The 27,697-nt window shown below is 40.0% G+C and overlaps 1 protein-coding gene and 1 non-coding gene across 2 annotated transcripts in view; both read left to right on the top strand.

The window, feature by feature from the left end:
• Positions 1–27,290, top strand: part of CSNK2A1 (casein kinase 2 alpha 1) — a 54,583-nt gene extending 27,293 nt beyond the window's left edge. The window contains 13 exon segments of the mRNA XM_060031096.1: positions 2,983–3,192; positions 5,187–5,298; positions 9,896–9,997; positions 10,512–10,562; positions 12,610–12,669; positions 14,196–14,279; positions 18,908–19,018; positions 19,929–20,030; positions 21,535–21,635; positions 22,466–22,614; positions 23,643–23,729; positions 25,917–25,993; positions 25,995–27,290. Of these exon segments, the coding sequence (XP_059887079.1) occupies positions 3,092–3,192; positions 5,187–5,298; positions 9,896–9,997; positions 10,512–10,562; positions 12,610–12,669; positions 14,196–14,279; positions 18,908–19,018; positions 19,929–20,030; positions 21,535–21,635; positions 22,466–22,614; positions 23,643–23,729; positions 25,917–25,993; positions 25,995–26,051 (1,194 nt within the window). The 5' untranslated portion in view covers positions 2,983–3,091 and the 3' untranslated portion in view covers positions 26,052–27,290.
• On the top strand, positions 18,722–18,794 carry TRNAK-CUU (transfer RNA lysine (anticodon CUU)). Its single transcript has one exon. It is a non-coding gene; the product is annotated as a tRNA-Lys (tRNA).
• Positions 27,291–27,697: the final 407 nt, after the last annotated feature.

The raw sequence follows: 27,697 nt of genomic DNA, 5'->3' as shown, positions 1-27,697 counted from the left end.
TTAGTATCCAGAATATATAAGGAACTTCTGCAACTCAACAAGCAAAAGAAAAGAAAATTAAAAAATAAAGGACTTGAATAGTCATCTCTCCAAAGAAGATAAATAAATGGCCAGTAAACACCTGAAAAAGTGCTTAGCATCACTAATCATTAGAGAAGTACCAGTCAAAACCACAGTGAGATACCACTTTATATCCATTAAGATGGCTGCTATTAAAAAAAAAATTACATAAATGCTGGAGAGGATGTGGAGAAATTGGAACCTTTGTGTATTGCTGATGGGAATATAAAATGATGCAGCCACTGTGGAAAAGAGTGTGCTGGTTCCTCAAAAAATTAAAGATAGAATTACCATATGATCCACAATTCCACCCAAAAGAATTGAAAGGAGGAACTCCAGAAGATATTTGTACAGCAGTGTTCATAGCAGCGTTATTCACAATAGCCTAAAGGTGGAAACAACCCAGGTGTCTATTGATGAATGGATAGACAAAATGTGGTATATACATGCAATGGAGATATTCAGCCTTAAAGAGGGAGGAACTTCCGGCATATACTACAAACATGGATGAACCTTGAAGACATGCTAAATGAAATGAGCCAAGTGTAAAAGGACAAATATTCTACAATTACACTTACATGAGGTACCTAGAGTAGTCAAACTCAGAGACGAAAAATAAAATGATGGTTATATAAGGAGCTGGGGGCGGAGGGAGTTGGTGTTTAATGGGTACAGAGTTTCAGTTTGGGATGATGAAAATTTTCTAGAGATGGAGGATGTGGTGATGGTTGTACTAGAATGTGAATGTACTTAATCCTCTGAACTGTATGCTTAAACATTGTTAATTTTGGTAAATTTTATATTTATATTTTACCACAATTTTTAAAAATATATGTTTCAACAAAATTAAAATAGTACAAAGAAACATCTGTATCCCCATTGACCCAGATTTACTTACTGTTATATTTTACCCCATTTGCTTTACATGTGTGAGTGCATTCTTGTATACACCTAATCTAAATCCAGTTTTGTCATTTGATCTGATAGTATTTTTAATAGCATTTTCCCACGTCTAGTACAGGATACAGTCTAGAGTAGGACATTGTATTTAGTTGTAATGTCTCTTTAGCCTTCCTTTATCTTTTATAATATTGACATGTTTGAAGAGCACGGTGTATTACTCCCCACCCCTGAATTTTTTAATAGAAGCTTCCTCATTTTCTGTTTGTCTTTGCCTTGTAATTAGATTGAGATTACACAGTCTTGGCCAGAAAATGCATGGGTGATGTGTCTTCCTCAGGTTATAACATCTGGAGACTCAATATATTTTTTTAAAATATGATTGGCTTTGTCCTGTGATTTATGCATCAGACAGCATCCCATCAAACAAACAGAAGAAGGGTGTTCCCTCAATACATTTGTAACTAAATGCAGAGTAAAGGGAATCTACAAATGTTATAGGAATCTCAGAGAATGGAGATAAGGAGATTGGAGTAGGGGTGGGGGTGGGGTGGGGGGGACATGATGAAGGAGACTTAGTTTACTGATTTGGTAGAAAGCACATTTCTAAAATTTTACCAGCTTTTCCTCAGTGTCAAATTCTGCATTAGTTCAGCCAATATATATTACTGTCTTCCACCAGTTTTTTTATTTACCTACTTTTTAATTAATTAATTTTATTTATTTTTGGCTGCGTTGGGCCTTCGTTGCTGCGCTCGGGCTTTCTCTAGTTGCGGCGAGCAGGGGCTACTCTTTGTTGCGGTCCACAGGCTTCTCATTGTGGTGGCTTCTCTTGTTGCAGAGTACGGGCTCTAGGCATGCGGGCTTCAGTAGTGGCTCGCGGGCTCTAGAGCGCAGGCTCAGTAGTTGTGGTGCACGGGCTTAGTTGCTCTGCGGCATGTGGGATCTTCCCGGACCAGGGCTCGAACCCGTGTCCCCTGCATTGGCAGGCGGATTCTTAACAACTACACCACCAGGGAAGCCCTCCACCAGTTTTTATTAAGCTTGCTCCTATATTAAATAAATCAGGAGGAAATTACTGGTTTCTTTTTCTTTTTAATGAAATCAAGTGTATCTTTCAAATGGTGATCACTGACCTACGTATTAGTATGTAAAGTTACCCAGATAATAAAATGACGTTGAACTTTGATGTATGAGAACAAGTCTTTATTCTCTTCCTGGTTTCATCAAATATTAGTCAGGCTAAGGTTTGTACTCTGGACTTTGCCACCATTCTAGAGTGTTTTAGCACCCTTACTTGAGCTGTAGAAAGCTGTTGAAAGGAAAGTGCTGTTCTTGCTAATACTTTTTTTTTGGCTGCATTGGGTCTTCCTTGCTGCACGCAGGCTTTTTCTACTTGCGGCGAGCCAGGGCTACTCTTCATTGCGGTGCACGGACTTCTCATTGCGGTGGCTTCTCTTGTTGCGGAACATGGGCTCTAGGTGCGCGGGCTTCAAAAGTTGTGGCTCGCGGGCTCTAGAGCGCAGGCTCAGTAGTTGTGGCGCACGGGCTTAGTTGCTCTGAGGCACGTGGGATCTTCCTGGACCAGGCCTCAAACCCATGTCCCCTGCATTGGCAGGCGGATTCTTAACCACTGTGCCACTAGGGAATCCCTTGCTAACACTTTTTGTAGAATGTATAAATAGTAGTAATGCTGATGGGTTTATCCACAATGCCATTCTTCCCTTTCAGGCTATCTTTTAAAGAGCATCCAAACTTTAGATGAAGAGGTAACAGGCTACTTTGTAGAATAGGATTAGGGCCAGTATACGTTTAAGTATATTTCTTGGGATTTGGGTGTTTTGTTTTAATTTTTCCCCATGTTTCAGGAAACACTGTGATTGGCACAGTTGGGATATATTCATCGGTTAACAGGTAGGAGAGCCAGAGGTATGTTTGAGGCCATTACTCAGGATGATTTTTTTTCTTCCTATATGCTTTTTAAAAATGGTTCCTTGGCCTTTGTGTGTTTTGTTTCTGCAGTTTGAAGAAAACAGTTCTGAAACGAGGTCTTACCCCCAGCTGCCTCTCAATACAGTGATTGCCATCTCTCCAAACGTCAAGTCCAGCTTTGTCCGCCAACCTGTCTGACATGTCGGGACCCGTGCCAAGCAGGGCCAGAGTTTACACAGATGTTAATACACACAGACCCCGAGAGTACTGGGATTACGAGTCACATGTGGTGGAATGGGGGTAATAATTTCCGTTTACTTCACTGTACTCACCCAAAGGGCTGACTCTTGTGGATTTGTTGAGTAATTTACAACAGGAAACTTCCCTGACTGTACAGTTATAAACCTCAAGATTGAACGCAATTTTTGTTTTCTTCTACAGTAGAGAAACAGGGTATTGGCTTTGGTCAATTAACAGTTCTGATGGGTTTACCATTTTAAAAACATTTCGGTCTCTTATTCTTTTCTCCGATGTATATATTCTGTATGGTAACAAAGAGTTATCTATTAGCTTGCTCAGCTAAGGGCTTTGCAGTTAGGTGAGAATTAATACTTGAGAGACTTTGAAAACACCAGGCTCTTACATAAAGTATTTTTGAGGTCAGAGAATGTTTTCCCATGATGATACTGAAGGATAAAACAGTTCTCCAGAAAGGTGTCCTCTTTCTGATGAGAAGCAAAATTAAACCCTTAAAACATTTGCCCTTATCATGAGGCTAGCCATGTGTAACGTGGAATTCAGCCCAAATTCCATCCTGAACAGTTGCAGTCTGCCTGAACAGCTGTGTTTGCCCTCCTAATTTTCTGTGCAGTCTCATTTGGATGTTTGCATTTCTTGTCCCAACATAGTATGTATTTAATTGATCAGGTCGTACCTTTTGTGATACAATTATTTTGATATTCAAATGCAAAAGATAGCAATTTGAAAACTTGGTAAAGCTGCAGCTCCCATACACTATGTTTTATATCTGTCCACATGTGATTTTCATAGCATGTAAATGGTCTTCAAAATTTGTCATAGGGTGTGTTTTAATGCTGATTGGGCCATGATTCTTAACGGTAAGTACATTATCTCTGCACAAGGAGGCACAGTGTGCTTCAAAGATACCATCAAGAACCATGGTACAGTGCCAATAAATGTTACCATTATTGATAATCTAACAATTTTCCTCTTACATCACATGCTTTGGACTCTAGGAATACCTGAGTTTTACTGCAGAAATTTCAACTCTCTTCAAATTAAGTGCTTTGAGCTTAGTTCTGCTTAAATGGCACTAAACAACCCTTTGAGTTTTTGGTGTGGTGCTATTTGCTTGCTTGCATTTGTTTTCTGTGCCCTCCCACAGGAAAAGAGCTCAACCAGAACTAAGAGCTTCCTTCCCTAGACCTGCCATGATTTTTACATTGTCCATTGTCCTTAGTACCTTTTACCTTCTCTGTTCATTCACTTTCCTTTTTTTTTTGCTTGCTGATTTTTTACACTGAATTTTCAGTGCCTCCAGCAGGAGTAAATAGCATTTAGACCTTATTGAAAAGACTCATTCTTTGGAGCAAATTCCTCTAAGTTGTAAGCAGAGGCAGGGAGAAAAATGTTAGCATTTCCCTTATTCTTTTTCACCTCTGATGTTGCTTAGTAGTCTTGGAATATGGATAAAAGTAGGGGAAGGGACACCTAGCTGTGGTTCATGATCTGTAGTGTGGTTTGCAAACTTCATTACGTGGACTGTCCTCAGAGCTTTGGAGGGCAAGTTGGAGGTCAAACCTATATGTTTGAAAGCCACTTACCTGCAAAAAGACCCATTAAAAATTGGCTGCTCCCAAAGTGTGGCTGAATTGAAATAGTCTTGTATTGACTTCCTGTAAGATGCCAACACTGAGCCAGGCACTGAGGGACAGGAATATATATAAATTATTTTCCAAGGGAAAGCTGTCTGTTGTTGGAGACAAACATACATAACAAACCCCAATACAAGCTGTCTACATGTGGTATGTCAATAGAGATGTGAACAACTTGGGATTTGAAAGAATAACTGAAAGTCTTAAATTTTTTAATGCTAGGATTTGGAACACACATTTTAAATTGGCCAAATTTTTTAAAAATACAAAGAAGCCAATTTGGGAATTATTTGAAATACGGTTTATTTCTTTTACTCTACTGGCTATAGTTTTGTAAGTTGAATTAGTGCTTGATAATTTGAACTTTTAAAATCATTGTGACTGACTTTTTGTTCCCAGAAATCAAGATGACTACCAGCTGGTTAGAAAATTAGGCCGGGGTAAATACAGTGAAGTATTTGAAGCCATCAACATCACAAATAATGAAAAAGTTGTTGTTAAAATTCTCAAGGTAAGTACAAGAAGAGAGATTATAACTTCACAGGTTTTTGGAGTTTAGAAATTTTTTTTAAGGTAGCGCTTGAAAGGGTTTTTGGAGTGCTTTAACACCTTGATTTTATTGCTCCTTTGAAGTCGATAGAAGAGATTATCTTCATTTGACAGATCAGGAAACTGAAGCAAGAGAAGTGTTTGACTCAAATCGTACAGCTAGATTGTGGCAGAGGGAGGGAGTAAAGATTCAGTCTTCTCTGTCCTAGATCTTGCCTAACGCTGATTTCCTATTTCTTACATTTTTAGTTCTAATCCATGCTTTTGTTTGCAATGAGTTGTTAGCTCTACTGTGTAAAGATGAGGAGCCACAAATGCAGACTTTTAGGGGACAGGTGGATCACATTAATGCAGCTAGTCTGATTTAAGTGCCCATGATTAGAAGATGTGAGTGATGGGTACCGTGGCATGTGCTCCAGCTCCAGCTGATGATTGCCCAGCAGTAGTGCAAGTCTAATGTTTTTTGGTACTGTTTCGCAAAAAGAAGCTAGACATTTATATTTGTATACTAATTCCCCTGGCTTTTAAATGTTGGCTCGAGTGTTTTAAAACACCGTACAGGCCAGATTTGGCCAATGGGCTACCTGTATGCAAATTGTGATTTAGTTATAACTGTACTGTACACTGCCATATACCAGGAACTTAGCATACAGTTCCTTGCCACAGGAACTTTTCCATATTTGACACGAGAAGCAGAGGGACCCAGACTTTCTCAATTTATAACACCCATATTGCTTCAGTGACTCTCATGGTACCCCTAAGCCAAAAGAAATACAGTTTTGTTTATTAAGTAGTTAAGTCCAGATAACTAAAAAAAGTATTTATGTTTCAACTGGTAGCCGTTTAAAAAATTATACACATAAGTTGAAAGAGAAAAGTAATTTTATTTTATTCTTATATAACCATAATTAATTACTATTGGGATATGTATACCTATTAGTCACTGCACAACTTCTCAAATGTTGGAATCAGATTGGACACCAGCAGCCTCATTTCCTGTTCCACATTGATTTTTGCACAATACTTGCTTTTTGTCACAGCAATTGCTGAAAACCCAGTTTCACAAAAATATGCCATTAAAGAGAATGTAGTGCAATCTAATATTGAAACTGAACTACCTCAGGCTGGTAGTGTACTCAGTGACTGACAGACAGCAAGTATTAATTGGCGTTTTCCTTCAAAAATTAAAAATCCCACAGAACACCTGTTTTGGCATACCTTTCGGGAACCAAAGTTTAAGTATTTATATCTTATCTTGTGTAGAAAGAGAACTAGGCTGGAAATCGGGACATTTGGATTCTAATCCAAACTCTAAAAGTAATTAGCCATGGTAGTCCTTTTAATTATTTAAGACATATTGGTTCATCTGTGAAAATGAGAGTTACCAGGATCGAATACAAAATTGTATATAGATATATACTTTGGAAACGGAAGTTCTGTGTAATTGTAAGATGATATTCCTTTGGAAAAGTATATGATAGACTGAGGTGATATATTATTTAGAGTCATCTGAAAGGCATAAATAGTGAGTCTTACAGTTCAGAAGAGAGTAGTGATGGTTAGGCAAAGCTCCCTGGAACTATTTTCAGGGCCCGAGTGGGGGAAGGATTTGGATTGGTGTGCATGGGAGCATGGAAGGGAAGCATAATCTAGAATGCACAAGATTAAGAAAAGAGGAAGAAATAAATGAGAGAAATGTTTCATGTGGAAGCTGTCATGTGATCATACATGGGAAGTAAACTTGGAAAAGGAGATTAAATTAATGATGGCCTGGGAAAAGATAACATCTCCATTTCCTTCCAGCCTTGAAAACTGTGATTTTTATCTCATCTAGGTTGTTGGGAGCCATTGATGGTCTTGAATGATGGGTGGTTTGGAAAGATTTTTTTCCTAGCTCAGTCTTTTCCTAACTGTACTGTATATGTTACTGTAACTGTGTAGCTAGATGGTATAATTATAAAGTTCACTCATAACTATATTTAAGTTTTTTAATTTCCCCCCATTTATTAGACAAAATTTGCATTGATCACATTAAATTAGGATTTAAGTGACCTGCCTGGTCTGTCTAGCTTTTGTAAGCTAGACAAAAGCTAGCTTTTTTTTTGTAAGCTAGACAAAAGCTAGCTTGTAAGCTTTTATAGATTTTAAGAGTTCTGTAGAATAAAATTTTTGTAAACCAGTAGCTTTCTGCCATCAACCAGCAGTTGGGATATAGTGATTCAGTAGAAAACAGGAGAGAGATTGATGGATTCGTTCCTGGAGAGTAGAAACATCTCCTAGACACTCCAGCAGATCAGAAAGATCCGGTAGTCAAAGCAAATAGAAAACTTGTGATCAGCTTGTTTCCTAGCCAGTGTAGTGAGTTCTAATAGAAGCAAGGCTGAGGCCATGGATTGAATTAAATGTGGAATTCACTACTAGTAAAACAGCTTCCATTTATTTATTTACTTTTAATATGTTTTTTAATTTTTTTTTGGCCACGCCTCATGGCTTGCGGGATCTTAATTCCCCGACCAGGGATCGAACCCGGGCCCTCGGCAGTGAAAGCTCGGAGTCCTAACCACTGGACCGCCAGGGAATTCCCAGCTTCCATTTATTGACTGTCTACTTTGCATTGGGCCCTTTTGTAGCTGTAGTATTTACATCACAATACTGCAAGGCAAGTGTGAAGTTCAGAAACACTTAAGTGCTTTTCCCAAAGCTACACAGCTACAAAGCCAGGGTTTGAGGACAGTCTTTCCAAAATGTGCTTGCTTCCTGCTGTACCATGTGCTTAGGACTCAAGAAAAGGTTAAAAGAGTCTACAGTATTGTTTGGTAGTTCCTAGATCTGGATTATCAACCCAAGAAGTGTCTCAAAATAGATCTCCAGCTCTGTTCTCAAGATTCTGATTCAGCAGATCTATACAGTTTGTATATTAAAAAACCCAGGTTGATAATCAAAGTTTAGTAACCAGTAGTCTTGTTAATGAAGAGATGATATATACTTACAACAGTTTCTAAGAAGCATATGCAGTGTGTCAGTAGTCTGAGGTGATCAGCACCAATAGGAAAGATTGCCTGGTCCAGTGTGGCAGACACAGGTCACACGTGGTTATTGAGCATTGGAAATATGGCTGGTCCAAACTGAGATATGCTGTAAGCATAAAATACAGCAGATTTCAAAGGCCTAGTACAAAAAAATATATATATAAAATTGCTCATTAGTAATTTTTTATATTGATTTACATGTTGAAATTATAACATTTTGGTTATATTTTTGTTAACTAAAATGTATTATTAAAATTAATTTTGTCTGTTTCTTTATATTTTTTAAACGAGGGTACTAGAACATTTAAAATACACCTGTGGGGAATTCCCTGGCGGTCCAGTGGTTAGGACTCGGCACTTTCACTGCCACAGCCTAGGTTCAGTCCCTGGTGTGGGAACTAAGATCCCACAAGCCGTGAGGCGTGGCCAAAAAAATAAAAAATAAAATACACATGTGGCTTGCATTGTATTTCTTTTGGACCAGCACTGTTTTAGACTGTTTAGAAAGAAGGTTTTGTAGAGGAGGTGCATTTGGACCAAAGCCCTTCTCAAGAAAAACAAGAAAGATTTCTATACCAGAGCAGATGTGGAAATGATGGGTGAAGATAAAGGAATGTGGAGGATATATTGGTTATAAGCCTAGACAGATATTGTGTATTATGTCTCAGCCATATTCTGAGGTCTTTTCAGGTACCTCATTTGATTCTTGCAATAATATTCTGAGATAAGTACTCTTGTTGATCGTTTTACCCATAATGAAAGGTTTAGAGAGGTTCTATAACTTGCCCATAGACACACAGCTAGCAGGCAATGAAAGAAGGATTCACATTAGGCACACATTTGACCCAAAAGGTTATACTGCACAAAGGTGGTGTGGCCGGGCTTCCCTTGTGGCGCAGTGGTTGAGAGTCCGCCTGCCGATGCAGGGGATCCGGGTTCGTGCTCCGGTGCGGGAGGATCCCGCATGCCGCGGAGCGGCTGGGCCCGTGAGCCATGGCCGCTGAGCCTGCGCATCTGGAGCCTGTGCTCCGCAACGGGAGAGGCCACAGCAGTGAGAGGCCCGCGTACAGCGAAGGAAGAAAAAAAAAAAAAAGATGGTGTGGCCATCTTTGCTGTGGTCCTGATCTCCTTCATTTCTGTAGGGTGTTTTTAAGACTTAGAGGAAGGAATGGAAAGAGCCCCATGTTTCATGCTAATTAATAAAAAGATTTTTCTAGATATATCTTAGTATTACCATTTACATTCCTAGTTTGTATAGTTTTTAAAAGTTAACACATTAGGACTGATGATTGGAATTAAATGGTAATTCTGCAGAATTTTGGTCTTTGGAGTGGAAATCTTTTTTTCTTTCAATTCAGTATTTGCTAAGTACCTGCAAAATACCTGGCACAGGCCTAGGAGAAGGGGGATTCAGAGATCTGACACATTTCCTTCCTTCAAGGAGCTCATAAGTAAGCCATTCATGTATTACATTACCTGTTGGAATATCCTGAAATAATTTTTTTTAATGATGTACTTTTACCTTTTCAGCCAGTAAAGAAGAAGAAAATCAAGCGTGAAATAAAGATTTTGGAGAATTTGCGAGGCGGTCCCAACATCATCACACTGGCAGACATTGTAAAAGACCCTGTGGTGAGTGTAATAGGTGCTAGTAAGGCCCACCAGAGCTGAGGTGGTGTTTGACCCTGAGCACAACTGGCCTCTGTTTGTTCCTCCCTCTGCCATTAAGTCCTGCTTTAAAAGTGCTTAATCAGTTATACCACTTAACTAGCTTGGGTCTTTCTTTCAAAGAGATCTCCACCCACAGACTATTTCTTATTCTTCTAGGCTAAGAGACTGATAGCACTGGAAACTGAAATGTGTTAATCCATTTTGCAAACTCAGGTCCGATGCCGATGGGCGATGGGCGCATTGTTGGGCTGCCTAGAGCCTGGTGAGACTTCAGCTCCATGTCTTCTGTTTGAAATCCATCCCCAATATGACCTAAGTGTGGTGATGATCAGAGTGGGGAGGGCTTATAGCAATAGAGGGTTTCCTACTACTGAGGCAAGGACTGCCAATTTCACCACGTAGTGTCCGCAAACATTGTGCCCACTAAAGCTGCCAGGGCTATTACTAATGTGTGTTTTCTTTTTCTTTCCCCTAGTCACGAACTCCCGCCTTGGTTTTTGAACACGTAAACAACACAGACTTCAAGGTATAATGTATAACCAACCATTTCAAGCTGTTGGGTTTTTAGACCACATAGAAAGTCTTTCAGGGATGTTACTGTTAGAAGAGCTTCCTTCTAACTTACTTAAAAAGAGCTTTTCATCCTTACAGTGCTAATTTTTTTTCCTTTCCTCCCCCCCTCCCCCCCTCCCCCCCCTCCCCCCCCCTTCCTCCCTTCCTCCCTTCCTTTCAGCTGCATTGGGTCTTAGTTGTGGCACGCGGGATCTTCGTTGAGGCACACGGACTTATCTAGTTGGTGGCGTGCGTGTTTTCTCTTTAGTTGTGGTGCACGGGTTCCAGGGCGTGTGGGCTGTCTCGTTGAGGCACGCAAGCTCAGTAGTTGCGGCATGCGGGCTTAGTTGCCCTGAGGCATGTGGGATCTTAGTCCCCTGACAGGGATCGAACCCAAGTCCCCTGCATTGGAAGGCAGATTCTTTTCCACTGGACCGCCAGGGAAGTCCCCTTACAATGCTAAATTTAAATATAGTCATACTCTTGTACAAACAGTGCTCACTTTCCATATCTTGGTATTTTGCCTTTTTATTTGTTTAGTGCTCTTTCTAATGACCAGTACTTTTATTTCTCACCATTTGACAGTTTACCATTCGTTTGACAGTTTCCGGTGATGTCATACTTAATGAAAGCAACAGCTCATGTTTAGTCAGGATCCGGCCTTAGGACATTCCTCTTTAAAATGACAAAGTTCAAGAAGAAATGTATTGTCTATATATAAAAGCAAGGACTGCTTGCTTATACCTTAGGATTCCTCAGAATCTTTGGGTTCTAGATCTTAAAAAGAGATGGGTGGGGAAGGGTAGTGTAAATTCTGGTAGAGCGCAAACCTCTGCAACAGATACTCTGACTTCTGGCCAATTTCAACAATTCTCAACTCCAGCACAACAGAAGAATGTAGGCACTCTCTTGGGTTTTAATTTGTAAAGGTATTTGACTTGCCTTTGCACCAGGCCAGTATCATTAGGTATATGGGTCTTCCCTGGTGGTGCAGTGGTTAAGAATCTGCCTGCCAATGCAGGGGACATGGGTTTGAGCCCTGGTCCAGGAAGATCCCACATGCCACAGAGCAATTAAGCCCGTACGCCACAAGTACTGAGCTTGTGCTCTAGAGCCGGCAGCCACAACTACTGAGCCCGTGTGCCACAACTACTGAAGCCCACGTGCTTAGAGCCTGTGCTCTGCAATGAGAGAAGCCACTGCAGTGAGAAGCCTGCGCACTGCAGCAACGAGTAGCCCCTGCTTGCTGCAGCTAGAGAAAGCCCGCGCACAGCAACGAAGACCCAATGCAGCCAAAAATAAATAAATACATAAATTTTAAAAAGAGAAATGTTAGGTATCAATAAATGAGTGAATTCTTTTGCTGAGTGGAGGAAAAAAGGAAGAAGAATTGTGTTAGAATCAGAATGATAATTTCAAGGAAAATGTTGTCAGAGGACACCACTGACCATTTAATGATATGTACATTTTTTTAAAGTCTGAAACTCTTTAGAAACTGGAAAAGATACATGACATGTTCAGAGTTTACTTTCATGACATGTTCAGAGTTTACTTTCAAATTGGGACAGTTCTATTAAATTGGCTCAGCAGATTTGACAGCAATGCATCTGCATACCCACTGGTGATCTGCAGTGCCTGTAACTGTAGGCCAAAGGTGAATTAATACCCTACTAAGGAGGCTATGTGTTTGCCCGCGTGTTTTATGAGAAGATCTGGAGGTAAATGAAAAACTACAAATGTATATCAGTGCGTGTTGCATATGTAAATTGGTATGTTCCCAAAAGTAGATTATAGCTTCAGCAATATGAACTTAAGTAATTCTTCACTTTTATATATAGAGTTAAAGACCCAAAGTATCTCTTTCGTTTTATATTGGAGAAGTAGAGACTGGTGAACAGACAGATCTTAGAACAGTGGTAAATGAGCCCAGTCTTGATTTGAATTACTACAAATGAGGATGAGAAATTTCCTTCCTTTCAGTACTATTTCATGGCTCAAATGTTGCATTTGTCTTTTAACAGCAATTGTACCAGACGTTAACAGACTATGATATTCGATTTTACATGTATGAGATTCTGAAGGTAAGAGAACCTTGAATACTAAATATCTTTAGATCTCCCCTTTGTTAAATAATCAAAATGACTGTAGAAAAGCCAGTGGGTTAACTTTGTAAAATATGGGGTTTGGGGGTCTGTTTATATAAATTTTTAATAAATTAGTAGCATCAGAATTCTTATGCTGATGTAAAGGTTATGGAATAAGGGTCTAGTAAGAATATAATTTATAATGCTTTGGAAGGGGTATTTAGAAGAGAGGTGGGACTCCTTAACAAATATCTCTATCTTGCTCTTACGAAAGTTACAGTTAAATTGTCAAAACTTGTAAAAAAAAAAAAAAAAAAAACTCCTGGTGTAATGGCTTCTGGTGTACTTTATTTCACTTAAAATTGAACAAGTAAAACAGTAAGCTTGAACTCAGCCCTCAAAGGGCCATTGTCCTAAAGATTATGTAAATCTGTGCTTAGAGATTGGTGATTTAGAATGAACTTTGATTCCTGAAGTGGGATCACCAAATATGTTGCTTCCAGTAGTCAGAAGATCAGCTTTATAGATAAGAAGATTGCTAAGAGTTGGCTAGTGTCTTACTAAATGAGGATTGACATAAAGCCTGCATTTGAACCTTAGAAGTACCCTGAAGAGACTATGCCAGCAGAAATGTTTGATCTTTCCATTCATTCAATGATATTTGATCATTCCATTCCATTCAATGATCTCGTGCATTATTGTGGCAAACAGGACTTCCGAAAGTTAAGGATATGCTTGCCTAACCCTGGGAACCATAGGAACCCAAGTTGCCCTTCAGAAAGGACAAGAACTTGGCCAATGACATCAGCTGACTTGAAGACCTGGATTAGCAAGCCCCAGAGGTTATGTCACTCACTAGTTTGAGATTGGACATGGTTTTCAAATTGGGTTTGATGTCATAAATCAGGAGTTGGCAAACTCCTTTACAAGGACAAATGGTAAAATTTTTGGCTTTGTGGTACATAGAGTCTTTCTCACACTACTCACCTCTGATGTTGTAGCATTAAAGCAGCCACAGGCAACATGCAAACAAATAGATGTGGCTATGTTCCAATTAAGCATTCACAAAAACAAGCAGCAGGCCGTATTTGGCCCATGGGCCATGGTTTGCCGACCTCTACTGCATACTCTTAGCTGCTAAAGAATTACTGTTCTTTGAATACAAGGTTTGTAGTACAGATCAGTTTTCTTCTTTTGAGGGGCTCGTGTTTGTGAAAATAATCCAGGCTTTGGGTAAGGGGGAGAAATTGGAAGTCACGTGATTGGTGTACGCTTTGAGTCTTTTTAACAAAAAGGATGTTGAAACAACTGTGCAAGAACAGGATTTGAAGTTTAGAGGCCATGCATGCATGGGTTTGCACAAGACTCTAAAAAGTACCTGCGGAAGTGATTGTCCTTACTTTGACTCTCAGGAGTGTTGTGAGGCTAGAAGGAAAACTGTGGAGGAAAAGGTAAGGGACTTTAACTAAAAAATCACTCTTATACAAGCTAACGCTTTCCTTTCTTACCTGTTCCTCCCACAGGCCCTGGATTATTGTCACAGCATGGGGATTATGCACAGAGATGTAAAGCCCCATAATGTCATGATTGATCATGAGCACAGAAAGGTAAAGTGGTAGATGGACAAGTCTTATTTATCAACATGATAGAGTTAACAACCCATCTTCAACATTTTATTCCTAGCATCTGTCATAGTCCGTGGTACCTGTTAGGCACTTAATAAATATTTGATGAATGAATGAATGAACAAATCAGTGTGGAATCTACAATATGACATTAATGAACTTATCTATGAAACAGACACAGAGAACAAACTGTGGATGCCAAGGGGGGGGGTGGGGGAAGGATGGACTGGGAGTTTCTAGAATAGATAAACAACAGGGTCCTACTCTATAACACAGGGAACTATATTCAGTAACCTGTGATAAACCCTAATGGAAAAGAATGTATGTATATGTATGACTGAATCACTTTTCTTTACAGCAGAAGTTAACACAACATTGTCAATCAACTAGAATAAAATAAATTTTTTTTAAAAATCACAATGATTAAAACTTTATTCATTCATTCATATTCCTATCAAAAAGAAAACAGATTAGTGTAGTGGGTAAAGCATTAGTTTTGGCAGGGAACCTGGTTTCTAGTCTTATTTATTGAAAAACTACTCTCTTGGGAAATGCCTTTCTCCTCATCTGCCTCTTTTTTTTTTTTTTAACCTATACAGTGAGTATACAAGTAATATTTGTCTTGCATGCCACTAGGTTATTGTGAGAATTAAGTGTGTACAGTTGTGAAATGGATGAAATATTCAGAAAATGCTGCTGCTTATTAGCAAGTATCATGAGGCCCCTGAGCTCTACAAGTACTTTTAATGAAAGCTGCAGTGTTACATTTCTGTTTTTTAAGGTGACCCAAGCCCACCTTTTATGCAGTGATGGCTCTCTGTTGTAGGCTTTGGGGATATAGGTGATTTGTTCATTCAGTTAGTATTCTTTTAAGCACACACTATGTAATAGGTATTGTTCTGGAGGCTGGGGATATATGTGTGAGACAAAAATAGATTAAAAATTCTTGTCCATAGGAGTTCACAACTGGGGGAGACTGGTAGGATAGAAAGTTAAAAGTGATGTGGAAGGGGCTTCCTGGTGGCACAGTGGTTGAGAGTCCGCCTGCCGATGCAGGGGACACGGGTTCGTGCCCCGGTCCGGGAAGATCCCACATGCCATGGAGCGTCTGGGCCCGTGAGCCGTGGCCGCTGAGCCTGCGCGTCCAGAGCCTGTGGTCCGCAACGGGAGAGGCCACAACAGTGAGAGGCCCGCGTACCGCAAAAAAAAAAAAAAAAAGTGATGTGGAAGAAAAAATAAAACAGGATTAGGGAGTGGCAGAGGGTGTTGCAGTTTTAAACAAGGTGGTAAGGAGAAGGTTTCATTAGGAAGGTGACGTTTTGGAGAACGCTTGAAGGGAGTCAACCATGCAGTCTCAGGAAGAGGATATAGCAGATGCAAACCCCTGAGACAAAAATGTGCCTGGCGTGTTGGAACAGCACAAGGATAGAGCTGGGATGGAATGAACACGGGGAAGAGGGGAAGGAAAGGAGATCAGAGAGATAAATAGAACCAGATCATGCAAAACCTGGAAGATCACTGTCAGGCCTTTTCTCCGAAGACACAGGGGTTTTGCAGGATTTGAGCAGAGGGTTGGTAAGTTCTCACTTGAGTATTTAAAAGTTCACTACACATCTATTAGAACAGCTAAAATAAAAAATAGTGGCAGTTCCAAATACGGACAAGGATGCAGGGTAACTCAGTCTCTCATACATTGCTGATGGGAATGTCAAGTGGCATACTCATTTTGGAAAGTGTCAAACTATTGTTTTATAGTTTTGTCAGTTTCTTTAAAAGCTATAAACAATCCAGCAGTGACATTTATCCCAGAGAAACAAAGACTTAGACATGGTTTTCAAATTGGGTTTGATGTCATAAGTCAGGAGTTGGCAAACTCCTTTACAAGGACAAATGGTAAAATTTTTGGTAAAATTTTTGAAGAAAGACTTAGGTCCACACAAAAACCTTCAGTGCATAAATGATTCATCAAACTCTGGTGTATCCATACCATGTAGTATTGTTACTGATTAGTAAGAACTATTGATAATGTAACAGCTTGGATGGGTCTCATGCTAAGTGAAAAAAAGCAGCCTCAAAAAGTTAAACTGATGGTTCCATTTCTATAATACTCTCAAAACAATAGTTAGAAAACAGAGAGGTTACCAGGGGTTAGAAAGTGAGAGGAAGGTATAGCACAAAGGACATCTGTGGTGATGTCCTTTATCTTATGGTGTAAGCTATATGAAGCTGCACATGTGATAAAATTGTGTAGTACTATACACACTTACGCATGTAAAACTGCTGAAAAAGAAAGGTCTCTGAATTGTCAGTTTCCTGGTTTTGATATTGTACTATAGTTATGTAAGATATTACCATCAGGGGAACTGGTGAAGGGTACACAGAACATCTCCAAATTCCTATGAATTTATAATCATTTTTAAATAAAAATACTTTTTAAAAGGATCATTCTGGTTCCTGTGTGGAGAATTGAGGGTAAAAGTGAAAGGTAGACCAGTTAAGAAAAGCAGCTCTTGCAATAAATCAGAGATTGGTGATGGCATGGACCGGAGCAATGGCAGTGGATGTGATGATATGGTCAGAATACAGTAGAGCCAACAGGATTTGTTAACAGATTAGACTTGGGGTGAAAGGGAGACAAGAGTCCAGGGTGAAAAGTTTTTGACCTGAATGACAGGATAAATGGAAGGTAACAGAGGAGGAGGAATCTGGGAGAAACAGGTTTTGCAGGGAATTACCAGAGGTTTAGTTTTGAGATGTCTGTTAGGTGATCACAGAGAGATGGCTGGTGATATGTGTAGGCTAGAGAGTGTAGGTGGGAAAAGCAGAGATACTGTGTGTGAAGCCACAAGACCAGAAATGGTCATCTGGGAATACTTATTGATAAGACAGGAAGCTCAGGGACAGCTCTGGAGCACTGATATTAAGAGGTTGAAGAGAAAGATGATAAAAAAGTTATATCTTCTTTCATACCTTTTGTTATATTTCCCTTTGTTTACTAAAAGAAGACACTGAACCTAATTAACAGTGAACTTTTGGAGACAGTACTGGAGCAGTCAGGCATTACTCAGACCCTAGTGCTCACACTTCAAATCATGGTCATGGTTTGCACACAAAGGGCAAATAAGGTTGCCTTTTTTTTTTTTTTTTTTTTTTAATTGGGGTATAGTTGCTAAGGTTGCCTCTTGTCCTTGCTACTACTGTTTCCACTTTCAGGATACATTTTGGTAAGAGCTGTTTTGTGTGGCTTTTCTCTTACTGCATTCACTCAGTAAATATTTTTAGGTTTTCTCCTGTGTACTGGGCATTACATTGAATTCTAAAAATTAGCAAAGGTGAATAAAACAGTCCCTACCCTCAAGGATCTTACTGTCCATATTTTTTTTTTAAAACGTTTTCTTCTTTACTCAGTTTTTTTTTTCTTTAAATAAATTTATTTATTTATTTTTCTCTGCGTTGGGTCTTTGTTGTTACGCGCAGGCTTCCTCTAATTGTGGCAGGCGGGGGCTACTCTTCATTGTGGTGTGCGGGCTTCACATTGCGGTGACCTCTCTTGTTGCAGAGCACGGGCTCTAGGCACGTGGGCTTCAGTAGTTGTGGCATGCGGGCTCAGTAGTTGTGGCTTGAGGGCTCTAGAGTGCAGGCTCAGTAGTTGTGGCACACGGGCTTAGTTGCTCCGCGGCATGTGGGATCTTCCCAGGCCAGGGATCAAACCCATGTCCCCTGCATTGGCAGGCAGATTCTTAACCACTGTGCCACCAGGGAAGTCCCCAGTCCATCTTTTTTTAAAAGGTAGCAAACAAATATTCAGTAAAGAGCTGTAGGTTCTATTAAAGAAATTTTAAGGTTGGTTGGGTAGGGGGGCATATCAAAGACAATAGTTGCTTCTATTTGCATAATTAGAAAAGACTTCATTAAAGGAGCTAACTTAAGTAACTCAAAAGATGAGGTGTTCACCACAGTAGGAGTCTATATTGAATAGTGGAGACATTCTAGTCAGATGAGCAGTTTAAGAAATTTGCAAGCAGCCACATAGCACAGGGAGATTAGCTCAGTGCTTTGTGACCACCTAGAGGGGTGGGAGAGAGGGAGACGCAAGAGGGAAGAGATATGGGGACATATGTATATGTATAACTGATTCACTTTGTTATAAAGCAGAAACTAACACACCATTGTAAAGCAATTATACTCCAATAAAGATGTTTTTTAAAAAATCACTAAAAAAAAAATTTGCAGAAGCACAGAATGAGATTGTATTTTTCAGGAACTGTAAGTCACACTAGAGCAAAGGAATTAGATCCTGGAGAGAACCCTGTATGTCAAGCTAAGAAGTTTTATTTTCATCCTAAATGCAATAGGTGGTCACTGAAGGGGTTTCAATAGAGAGTGACATGGCTGTTATTTTTAAAAAGATTACTCTGGGGAATTCCCTGGTGGTCCAGTGGTTAGGACTCTGTGCTCTTGCTGCCGAGGGCCCGGGTTTAATCCCTGGTCAGGGAACTAAAATCCCACAAGCTGCACAGCGCAGCCAAATAAAAAGAGTGCTCTAATGGCAGTGTGAGGGGTAACTCAAAAGATGAAGTCACTCATTATTTATTATCTTCTTATTTCAGCTACGGCTAATAGACTGGGGTTTGGCTGAGTTTTACCATCCTGGCCAAGAATATAACGTCCGAGTTGCTTCCCGATATTTCAAAGGTCCTGAGCTACTTGTAGACTATCAGGTGAGAAGAGGAGGGCAGATAAAATTTTGGTCCTTGTGTTTATTTTGCACATAATTTGCAAAAAATGTCATTTTGCACTTTTGAGTAGGCCATTTATGCACATCCATGGCTATCCCTTTTATAGGAATGTAAAATATGAATCACTTCAGTTCATCTGCCACAACTTATGTTTGTATTGTCATAATGTCAGTAGAATATGAATAGATCTGCATTTGATCCTAACTGAAGAGAAAGACACTTTTTCTAATCAGAAATTACAAAGCTAGTTTGAGAATTGTAAGCTAGATTTAACCAACCTTAAAAGTAAACTGAAAAAAATGTTCTCTTCTTAAATTATATCTAGATATAAAGACCTTCCCTCTACCAAAAAAGAAAAGAAAGCACTCTTCTCACGGAAACAAAATCCTTGGGAATACCTTTCCTGCCCCAGTCCTCCCAGGTGTTATCAGATACCTTAAAAAGTTCAGACTCTGTCCTAGAAATTCCTTTTCTGGGGTCTTGAGGATATAACCCTGAGTTCAAAAAACATTTTATACATAAAAATATTCTTTACAACATTATTTATAATAGTGAAAAACAGAACACTATCCTGTTGTAGGAGAAGTTAAAGATTAAATTCTGAAGCATTCATGCAATAAAAAAATGATACACGTTAGAAGGTTTCCATAGGCTGACAATTGGGTTGTTCTTACGTAAGTGAAGAAAGTAATTCAAAATAGTATGTACAGATTTAAAATGAGGGTGGGGGAGCATGGGTGGGAATGCATAGAAGAAAAACATGTTTTTGGTATTTGGACTTTAAGTCAGTGGAGTGGTTTGTTTTTAATAAAAAGCTTTTCTAAAAAAATTTGAAGTGACAGGATTCATTCTTGTCATTTCATGTGTGATGACGACATTTTCTTTAATGCAGATGTATGATTATAGTTTGGATATGTGGAGCTTGGGTTGTATGCTGGCAAGTATGATCTTCCGGAAGGAGCCATTTTTCCATGGACATGACAATTATGATCAGGTGATATATGTTGTTCCTATTAGGAAATTTACTGGTCTTACCAAGTGACGGCCAGATCTGCTTACCCATTAGAAACTGCAGTGGATCTTGCTAAAATACAGATGCTTGGCCCCCCGCACCTGAGAGCTATTAAATTAATAAGTTAGAATCTGAGAGTGGGACCCTAGAATAATTTTCAAATATTTGCTTGTCAGCCAACCTGACATTGATCCTCGGATTGGTGTCTTGGGAACTATTGGTTCAGCTTTTGAAATTAGAGTTTTTCCTTTGCATTGCTTGTTTAATTGTGAGATGTACTTGTATATACATGTTTTAGGAAATATTTTACAATTCAAAGAATAACAGTTTAAAATATAGGATATTACCTTAGAATCTCCTAATGTGAACTTTTATTAGGATTAGGAATGTTTTCTCCAACATGTTGGTTTATATGTGGTATTTCTGTGATCCTTTTGTCTCGTCATACAGATTGAGTTGATGTATGTCAGTAGAAATATAGATGGTATTTTTTATACTAGCTGCACTTCCCCTTGTAGATCAAGGGGCCATTTCATTCAAGGGAACCTGGAATGATTCTAGGGCCTTGTGGAAGGTACTGTTGCCTTGTTTGACCACAATGACTTTTTTTTTTAATTAAACTTTATTTTAAGGTAATGTAAATTCATGTGAAGTTGTAAGAATTAATACAGAGAAATATGGTGTGCCTTTTATCCAGTTTCCCCCTAACATAACTTTTTGCAAAACTATGTACAGTATCACAACCAGGATGTTGATATCAATATAACCAAGGTACAGAACATCTCTGTCACCTCAAGGATCCTTCATTTGCCCTTTTATAGTCGCACCAAGTTCCCCTCCCCCTCTTTTATGCTTCTCTGTTGTAATCTCCATTTCTGCAATTTTATCATTTCGAGAATGTTATATACGTATGATGACCATTTTTCACATGAGTCGAAGAATACCATGTGAATTCAGTTAAAATCAGCAACTCTTTATCAGGTGCCATGCAGAATTGAGGAATATAGACAGAAAGAAAGAATAGCCCCTCATCTCAAAAGTTCTTCATAGTCTGTCTAGCAAGGGAACCAAACATATAAGAAAGTAAGTTACAGTAGTAAATGTCAGAGTAGAAGTGTAGACAAGATACAAAAGACAGTTGTAATGGGAATGAGTGGTCTGAGTATATGGGGTTGGGGGGGAGCTTCCCAAAGGAAGTGACATCTTCAGCTGGGTTGTAAGGGGGAAAAAAATAAGACTTCACCAGAAGGAAGGAAGCGGGTTATAAAGTGGTTTGCTTTTTCTGTTTGATACATTCACATCAGTAATAATTTAGGGAACGTTATGTGGAAATCCATTCATGTTGTGCAAAAAAAATTGAAGTAAATTGGTTGTAACATTCATACCTGTAGCCATGATGATCCGTTCTGTTAATTCAGTCATGGTTAATTGTTGATTTAATCATGTAATATGCGTTTGGTGTGGGTTTTGTCTTCTTCAATCCTAGTTGGTGAGGATAGCCAAGGTTCTGGGGACAGAAGATTTATATGACTATATTGACAAATACAACATTGAATTAGATCCACGTTTTAACGATATCTTGGGCAGGTAAGTCACAAAATAAAATCTGTGCATCTGTGCCTTAAGCAGTTTGGGTGTAAACTGGTACTTTGGATCCCCAGAATAGTTATGTTCTCTTTGCCAACACTGCTGAGGTATCTCTGGTCCACTGCTACAGAACGCTGCATAGGCAGGCGTGTGATAAAAGCATTGGATTGAATGGCCATTTCCCCAGATGCACTTACAGGATTCTGAGTGTGGAGGTTGTAGTCAGAAGATTCCTGACTATGTAGAGTCTAGTAGAAGGGTTACCGTTGAGTCAGAAATCAAAATCTCCTGATTCAACTTGCTCCTCTAAATGACAGAATTGTCTCTAAGAGAAAGAAATAGTCATAGAATAAGTACATGCTTCAAGACTGATGTGCAGACAACAGACTCTAAAAATAGTGACTAGACACAATACTAACTCATTCACCACTTAACAGGAAGAGGTGAACTTTCTTGATACAAAGGCTTTTCCTGGCCAAGTGGCAGAGATGCCAGGAAAGGGGGTGTGGGGGATGGGGAGGGAGGCCTGGTTAGCCCAGCCACCTGGCCCTCCTTGCTGTGCAGGAGCATTCAGTCCTGTAAAGTAACCTGAATTATGTTTCATAAAATTATGGGGACCCAGATTTCTCTTTTCTGCAACACTGCTATTTCCAGTCTCTCCAATTAGCTTTGTTGTCTCTGCAGTGGCAGAGCGGTATAAGACTAGTCTCTTGAGTTTTTATTTCTCTTGTGATTGGCTGGAATCCTAGCCACTAAGGAAAATGTAGGAGTGAAATGTTGGGCTTCTCTGCCCCTTGGTCCATTTCTCATTCCCCCTTTTGGCTCTGCAGACATTCCCGTAAGCGATGGGAACGCTTTGTCCACAGTGAAAACCAGCACCTTGTCAGCCCTGAGGCCTTGGATTTCCTGGACAAGCTGCTGCGGTACGACCACCAGTCACGGCTCACCGCAAGAGAGGCCATGGAGCACCCCTATTTCTGTGAGTCCAGCTGTTCAGTCCACAGAGCCTGTGCAGGCCTGCCCAGTAGATTGTACCAGGCAGGGGAGAATATATGCTGTGAAGAAAGCCCTGGGCCCAGAGCCCTACAGAACAGAATTGGAATTCCAACCTCCTGTACTTAGCTTGCTGCAAGGTTACTTCACCCACAGTGAGCCTTGGTTTCTTCAGTGGGGACCATGATTGTTGAGAGGATTCTTATCTAACACAGAGTACCTGACTCATGATCACTCCTAAATAAATTGCTTTTCTTACTGCGTGGGTGACACTTCTCAGTGGCTAGTCTGGAGTGGTTGGATTAGAACATACAGCCCTATATCTGTCCCGTCTCTTGTTAATCATTTGTTGGAGAGAGCCAAAAAGGCTTGAAAACCTTATTGTATGAACACCTTGACCTAGGTTTGTGAGTATAGCTAACTGTTGTCATGAATGAAAATGCCACTTAGCTGCACCCCATCCTCACTGTGTTGGGTTGTTCCTTGGGGAGTGGTTGGGTGGTATTTTAGTGAATCAATTACACTCTTGCTCAGTCTCCTGTACCTGAAGCAGACTGAAAGGCTGATGGAGATGTAGAGTGAAGTCTGTGGTCATAGCACTAATTTGCACAAGCCTGTAGTTTTGGCCTGTTTGGCACCAAGCTGTAAACCGCAGTAAAACCAATTCACTCTGATAATATATTTCTGTTTGGGTAAGGGTAAATTGTATTATGTCATTAAATTCTAACAGGATTGGTTTTGTTTTAAATTAGCTCTACTATGGATAATTACCTCCTTTTCCTACTATTTAGTTTAGTAGTTGGCCTTTACCACAGTTTGACAGGAAAGATAGTTTTATTTTGTATTACTTGTTCAATTCATAGTGAAGGCAGTTGACACCTTAATTCTATTACTAAGGGAATAATATGGAATACAAATAAAATGTAAAGAATGAGGATGACTGCTTTAAGGCCCCAGCCCATTAGTTTAATCCTTCAAGCATAACAGAATCTAACCTTTTTGTCTCTTTTCTAGACACTGTTGTGAAGGACCAGGCTCGAATGGGCTCATCTAGCATGCCAGGGGGCAGTACGCCTGTCAGCAGCGCCAATATGATGTCAGGTCAGTTCATTGGTAAATTTATTTTTTTAAGAAAAGATAGAAGTCAGTTATCATTCTTAATTTTGCTCCCTCTTTGTGACCTGATTTCTGTGGCCCTCCCTCTTCTCTATAATGATTACCTTATTGACATACTGCCCTGTATGGCTCTCCCCACCAGGTTTCAGGATGCTTTTGAAACCTGGTATACCTTAATGGCCCTGCCTTGAGTAAGAGTATCAACAGTCTCTTCTAGGCCAGAATCACAAAAATTATTTGGGACTTGAAAGTCTCAACAAGCCATGAGGAGTAAAGAGATCCTTTCATCTCACAGGTTAGAGTGACAGTAGGTGATGCTGTCCTCAGAAACAAGATTAAGAAAATGAGGGAGAGTAGAGATGGGGTTTGTACATGGGTATATATGCGTATAAGAATGGTTCTCGGGCTTCCCTGGTGGCGCAGTGGCTAAGAATCTGCCTGCCAGTGCAGAGGACATGGGTTCGAGCCCTGGTCCAGGAAGATCCCACATGCTGCAGAGCAACTAAGCCCGTGTGCCACAACTACTGAGCCTGCACTCTAGAGCCCGCGAGCCACAACTACTGAAGCCTGTGCGCCTAGAGCCCGTGCTCCGCAACAAGAGAAGCCATTGCAATGAGAAGCCCGCGCACCGCAACGAAGAGTAGCCTCCGCTTGCTGCAACTAGAGAAAAGGCCGCGCGCAGCAACAAAGACCCAACACAGCCAAAAATAAAATAAATAAAATTAATTAATTAAAAAAAGAATGGTTCTCTGAGTTTTTCCAGAGCAACTACAGTGTACCTAGTAAATTATAATGTTTTATATGAAATTATCTTTAATGTTGTTGAGTCATTATGATTTAGAGCGAGTTTTTACCCAGAAGAAACCACAGTTACCCAAAAGAAGCCATAGGCCTGTCCCCTAAGAATTATATATGTAGGCAGCGTCCACATGAATATACTCGTGATCGTGAGGGTACTTAGACACCCTCAAAGAATTGCTGTTGTCTGAATTCTTTTTTTAAAGAACTAGCTGCCTTCTAGAGTTTATCCTCTGGGTATCATGCCAACGTGCAAAATGATATATGTCCAAGGTTACTCATTCTAGCCTTATCTGTAATCAAAGAACATTAAAAACAGCTCCGTGTAGAGTAGGGAACTGATAAAATGAATTACAGGGCATCCATTCAGTGGAATGCTATATGGCTAGAGAAAAGAATGAGTGTTTCGTGTTCTTGTCTAGTTTCAACTCCAAAGTAGTAATGTGAAATGAAGAAAGCAAGATGCAGGACCATGTCCAAGACCAGGAATGGGCAAGAATATATAATCACATTCTTATATGTGATTCTTATATGCATATTTTTATAAAATTATATTTAAGTATATGCATAAAATATTTCTGGAAGGGTACACCCCAAAAGTGGTGCCATAAGTTGGCCAAGTGACAGGGCAAGGAAAATTCTCACTGTGTACTCTTTTCAGCTATTTTTAAGTCATGTAACTATATTGGCTATTCAGAAAATATACAACATTTTGAAAATGTAAAGAACTAGCTGATTGAGGGCAGTCTAACAGGTAATCTGATCATGGGTGGAAGAAACTAAATGGAAGTAAATCCTAAAACACTATTTTAGCTTACAGATGAGAAATGATCCTTTCTGCACTGAAAATGCTGGCTAACAAGGGAATGTGGTCATGAGCATGAACTTTGACTCCAGCCTTCTACTGTTCAGTTCATAGTGACTAGCCACATGTGGCTATTTATATTAACTGAAATCAAATAAAATTGTAAAATCAGTTGCTTAGCTACACTAGCCACATTGCAAGTGCTCAGTAGCCACATATGGCTAGTGGCCGTTAGTACAGATTACAGAGCATAAAGTTTGGTTGGACATGCTGCCCTAGACAGGCTTGGGTTGGAATCCAAGCATAGATGCCACTTACTAGCCATGCACCTTGGACAAACCGCTTAAACTCTCCAAACTTAGATTTCTTTACCTGTCTACTAAATTTATTGGAGCTTGTCATTTTAATTTGTGAAGATTTAATTTGAAATTAGATTTACTTTGTAAAAATCTAAGGAGAGGCCTTTAATAAAATGAGAATTTGTGTCACTTTTGCGATAGGTGCTCTGAAAAACTGGTGACTAAGATTTCCATGGTGTCTCTAGCTCACTGTCAGCTGTTGTCTTTCAGGGATTTCTTCAGTGCCAACCCCTTCACCCCTTGGACCTCTGGCAGGCTCACCAGTGATTGCTGCTGCCAACCCCCTCGGGATGCCTGTTCCAGCTGCCGCTGGCGCTCAGCAGTAATGGCCCTTCTGTCTCCTGATGCCTGAGCAGAGGCTGGGGAGTCACTCACTCCCTCGATGCAGCTTGTGCCTGCGGGGGGGCGGGGGTGAAAGACTTCAGAAGCACCGTGTCTGAACCGTTGCTTGTGGATTTATAGTAGTTCAGTCATAAAAAAAAAAAAATTATAATAGGCTGATTTTCTTTTTTTTTCTTTCTTTTTTTTTTTAACTCGAACTTTTCATAACTCAGGGGATTCCCTGAAAAATTATCTGCAGGTGGAATATTTCACGGACAAATTTTTTTCTCCCCTTCCAAATTCAGTTCCTCACCACTAAAGAACAAAGATAAACCAGCCTCAATCTGGCTGCTGCGCTTGGGTGGAGATCTCTTCCCATGCCCACCATTGCTCCCCTACCATCCCACACTTCGAGGGGTTTGTATTTCATGCTCTCCTCCAGAGATTACAAAAATGTAGCTTCTTGAAGGGAGGTGGGAAGGAAGGAGGAAGGAAGGACCCAACCTATAAGAGCAGTGTACTGCTAGTCACTTACATCACTTTACTCCAAAAGTGCTTCAGTGGGGTTATACTGGTGAATCTAGTGGAAATATGTCTTAGTTACACTGAGATGCTGAAAATCTACCCAAAGTGCAGACAGGTCCTGAAAACGTCTGTTCAGTATGAATCATGTCTTATTGACCTAACCTAAATCCAACTCACTTACAATTTAGTTTCAGTTCAGTTTAAAACTTTAATACTGTCCCTCCCAGGCTCCTTACCTTGGTCCTCTTCCCCTTTCATCTCCCAACATGCTCTATAGCTGGTAGGAGGGGGAAGGCAAAGTCTATTTCAATTTTCTTTGACTTGGCCCTTTTGAATTCAGTTAGTTACTGGGTATAATTATTGCTTTTTACAAAAGAAAAAAACATTGTCTATGTTGGTTTCATGCTAGTAACTCTTGAAGAGCTAGTGAGAGATGTGGCCACTGCATTTTATTTTAAGCTTTCTACCTTTTCCTCCTACCTTCCCCTTCCCTCACATGCCATCCATTGAGAAGACCTGCCCCTCAGTCTTGTAAATGTACCTGAGAGGTAGGAGCAGAGCCACTATCTCCAGTGAAACTGAAATGGTAGACCTGTAATTGTGGGAAAACTAAACTCTCTTGTTACAGCCCTGCCACCCCTTGCTGTGTGTATATATATAATACTTTGTCCTTCATATGTGAAAGATCCAGTGTTGGAATTCTTTGGTGTAAATAAACGTTTGGTTTTATTTATCAAGGTTAGATTTAAGTTCCCTGTGTAAAGGTCTCGCTGGGTGGGTGGCTCACGTTCACATCTGAGGGGCCTGCAGCCCTGTACCGTGGAGGCTTCCCAAGGCCCCCATTTTTATACAACCCTCGTTCAACCCATGGTACCGGGCAGGCAGAGAGGCCTTAAAAAAGCTCCACAAGCCAAAGCGTCTCTGGGGATTAAGGATCCTTTGCCATAAATTCATTTTGTGTCTCAGCAGTGCAGGGATTGGGGATGGGAAGAGTCGCCAGTTTTTGTGTGTTTGTGTGTGTAAAGTGGATTTTCCACTGTAATCCAGCCACCTAAGTTTATCAGGTGCTTCACTGAGGAAGCCTAGTTTTTTAAGCACAATAGCAAAACCATCAGCTCTGTATTTTCTCCTGTTGCTTCATTACC

Source organism: Delphinus delphis, chromosome 15 (assembly GCF_949987515.2).
Source record: "Delphinus delphis chromosome 15, mDelDel1.2, whole genome shotgun sequence".
Classification (NCBI taxonomy): domain Eukaryota; kingdom Metazoa; phylum Chordata; class Mammalia; order Artiodactyla; family Delphinidae; genus Delphinus; species Delphinus delphis.
The sequence above is the reverse complement of the archived record's forward strand: the minus strand, read 5'-3'. Positions and strand labels throughout refer to the sequence as shown.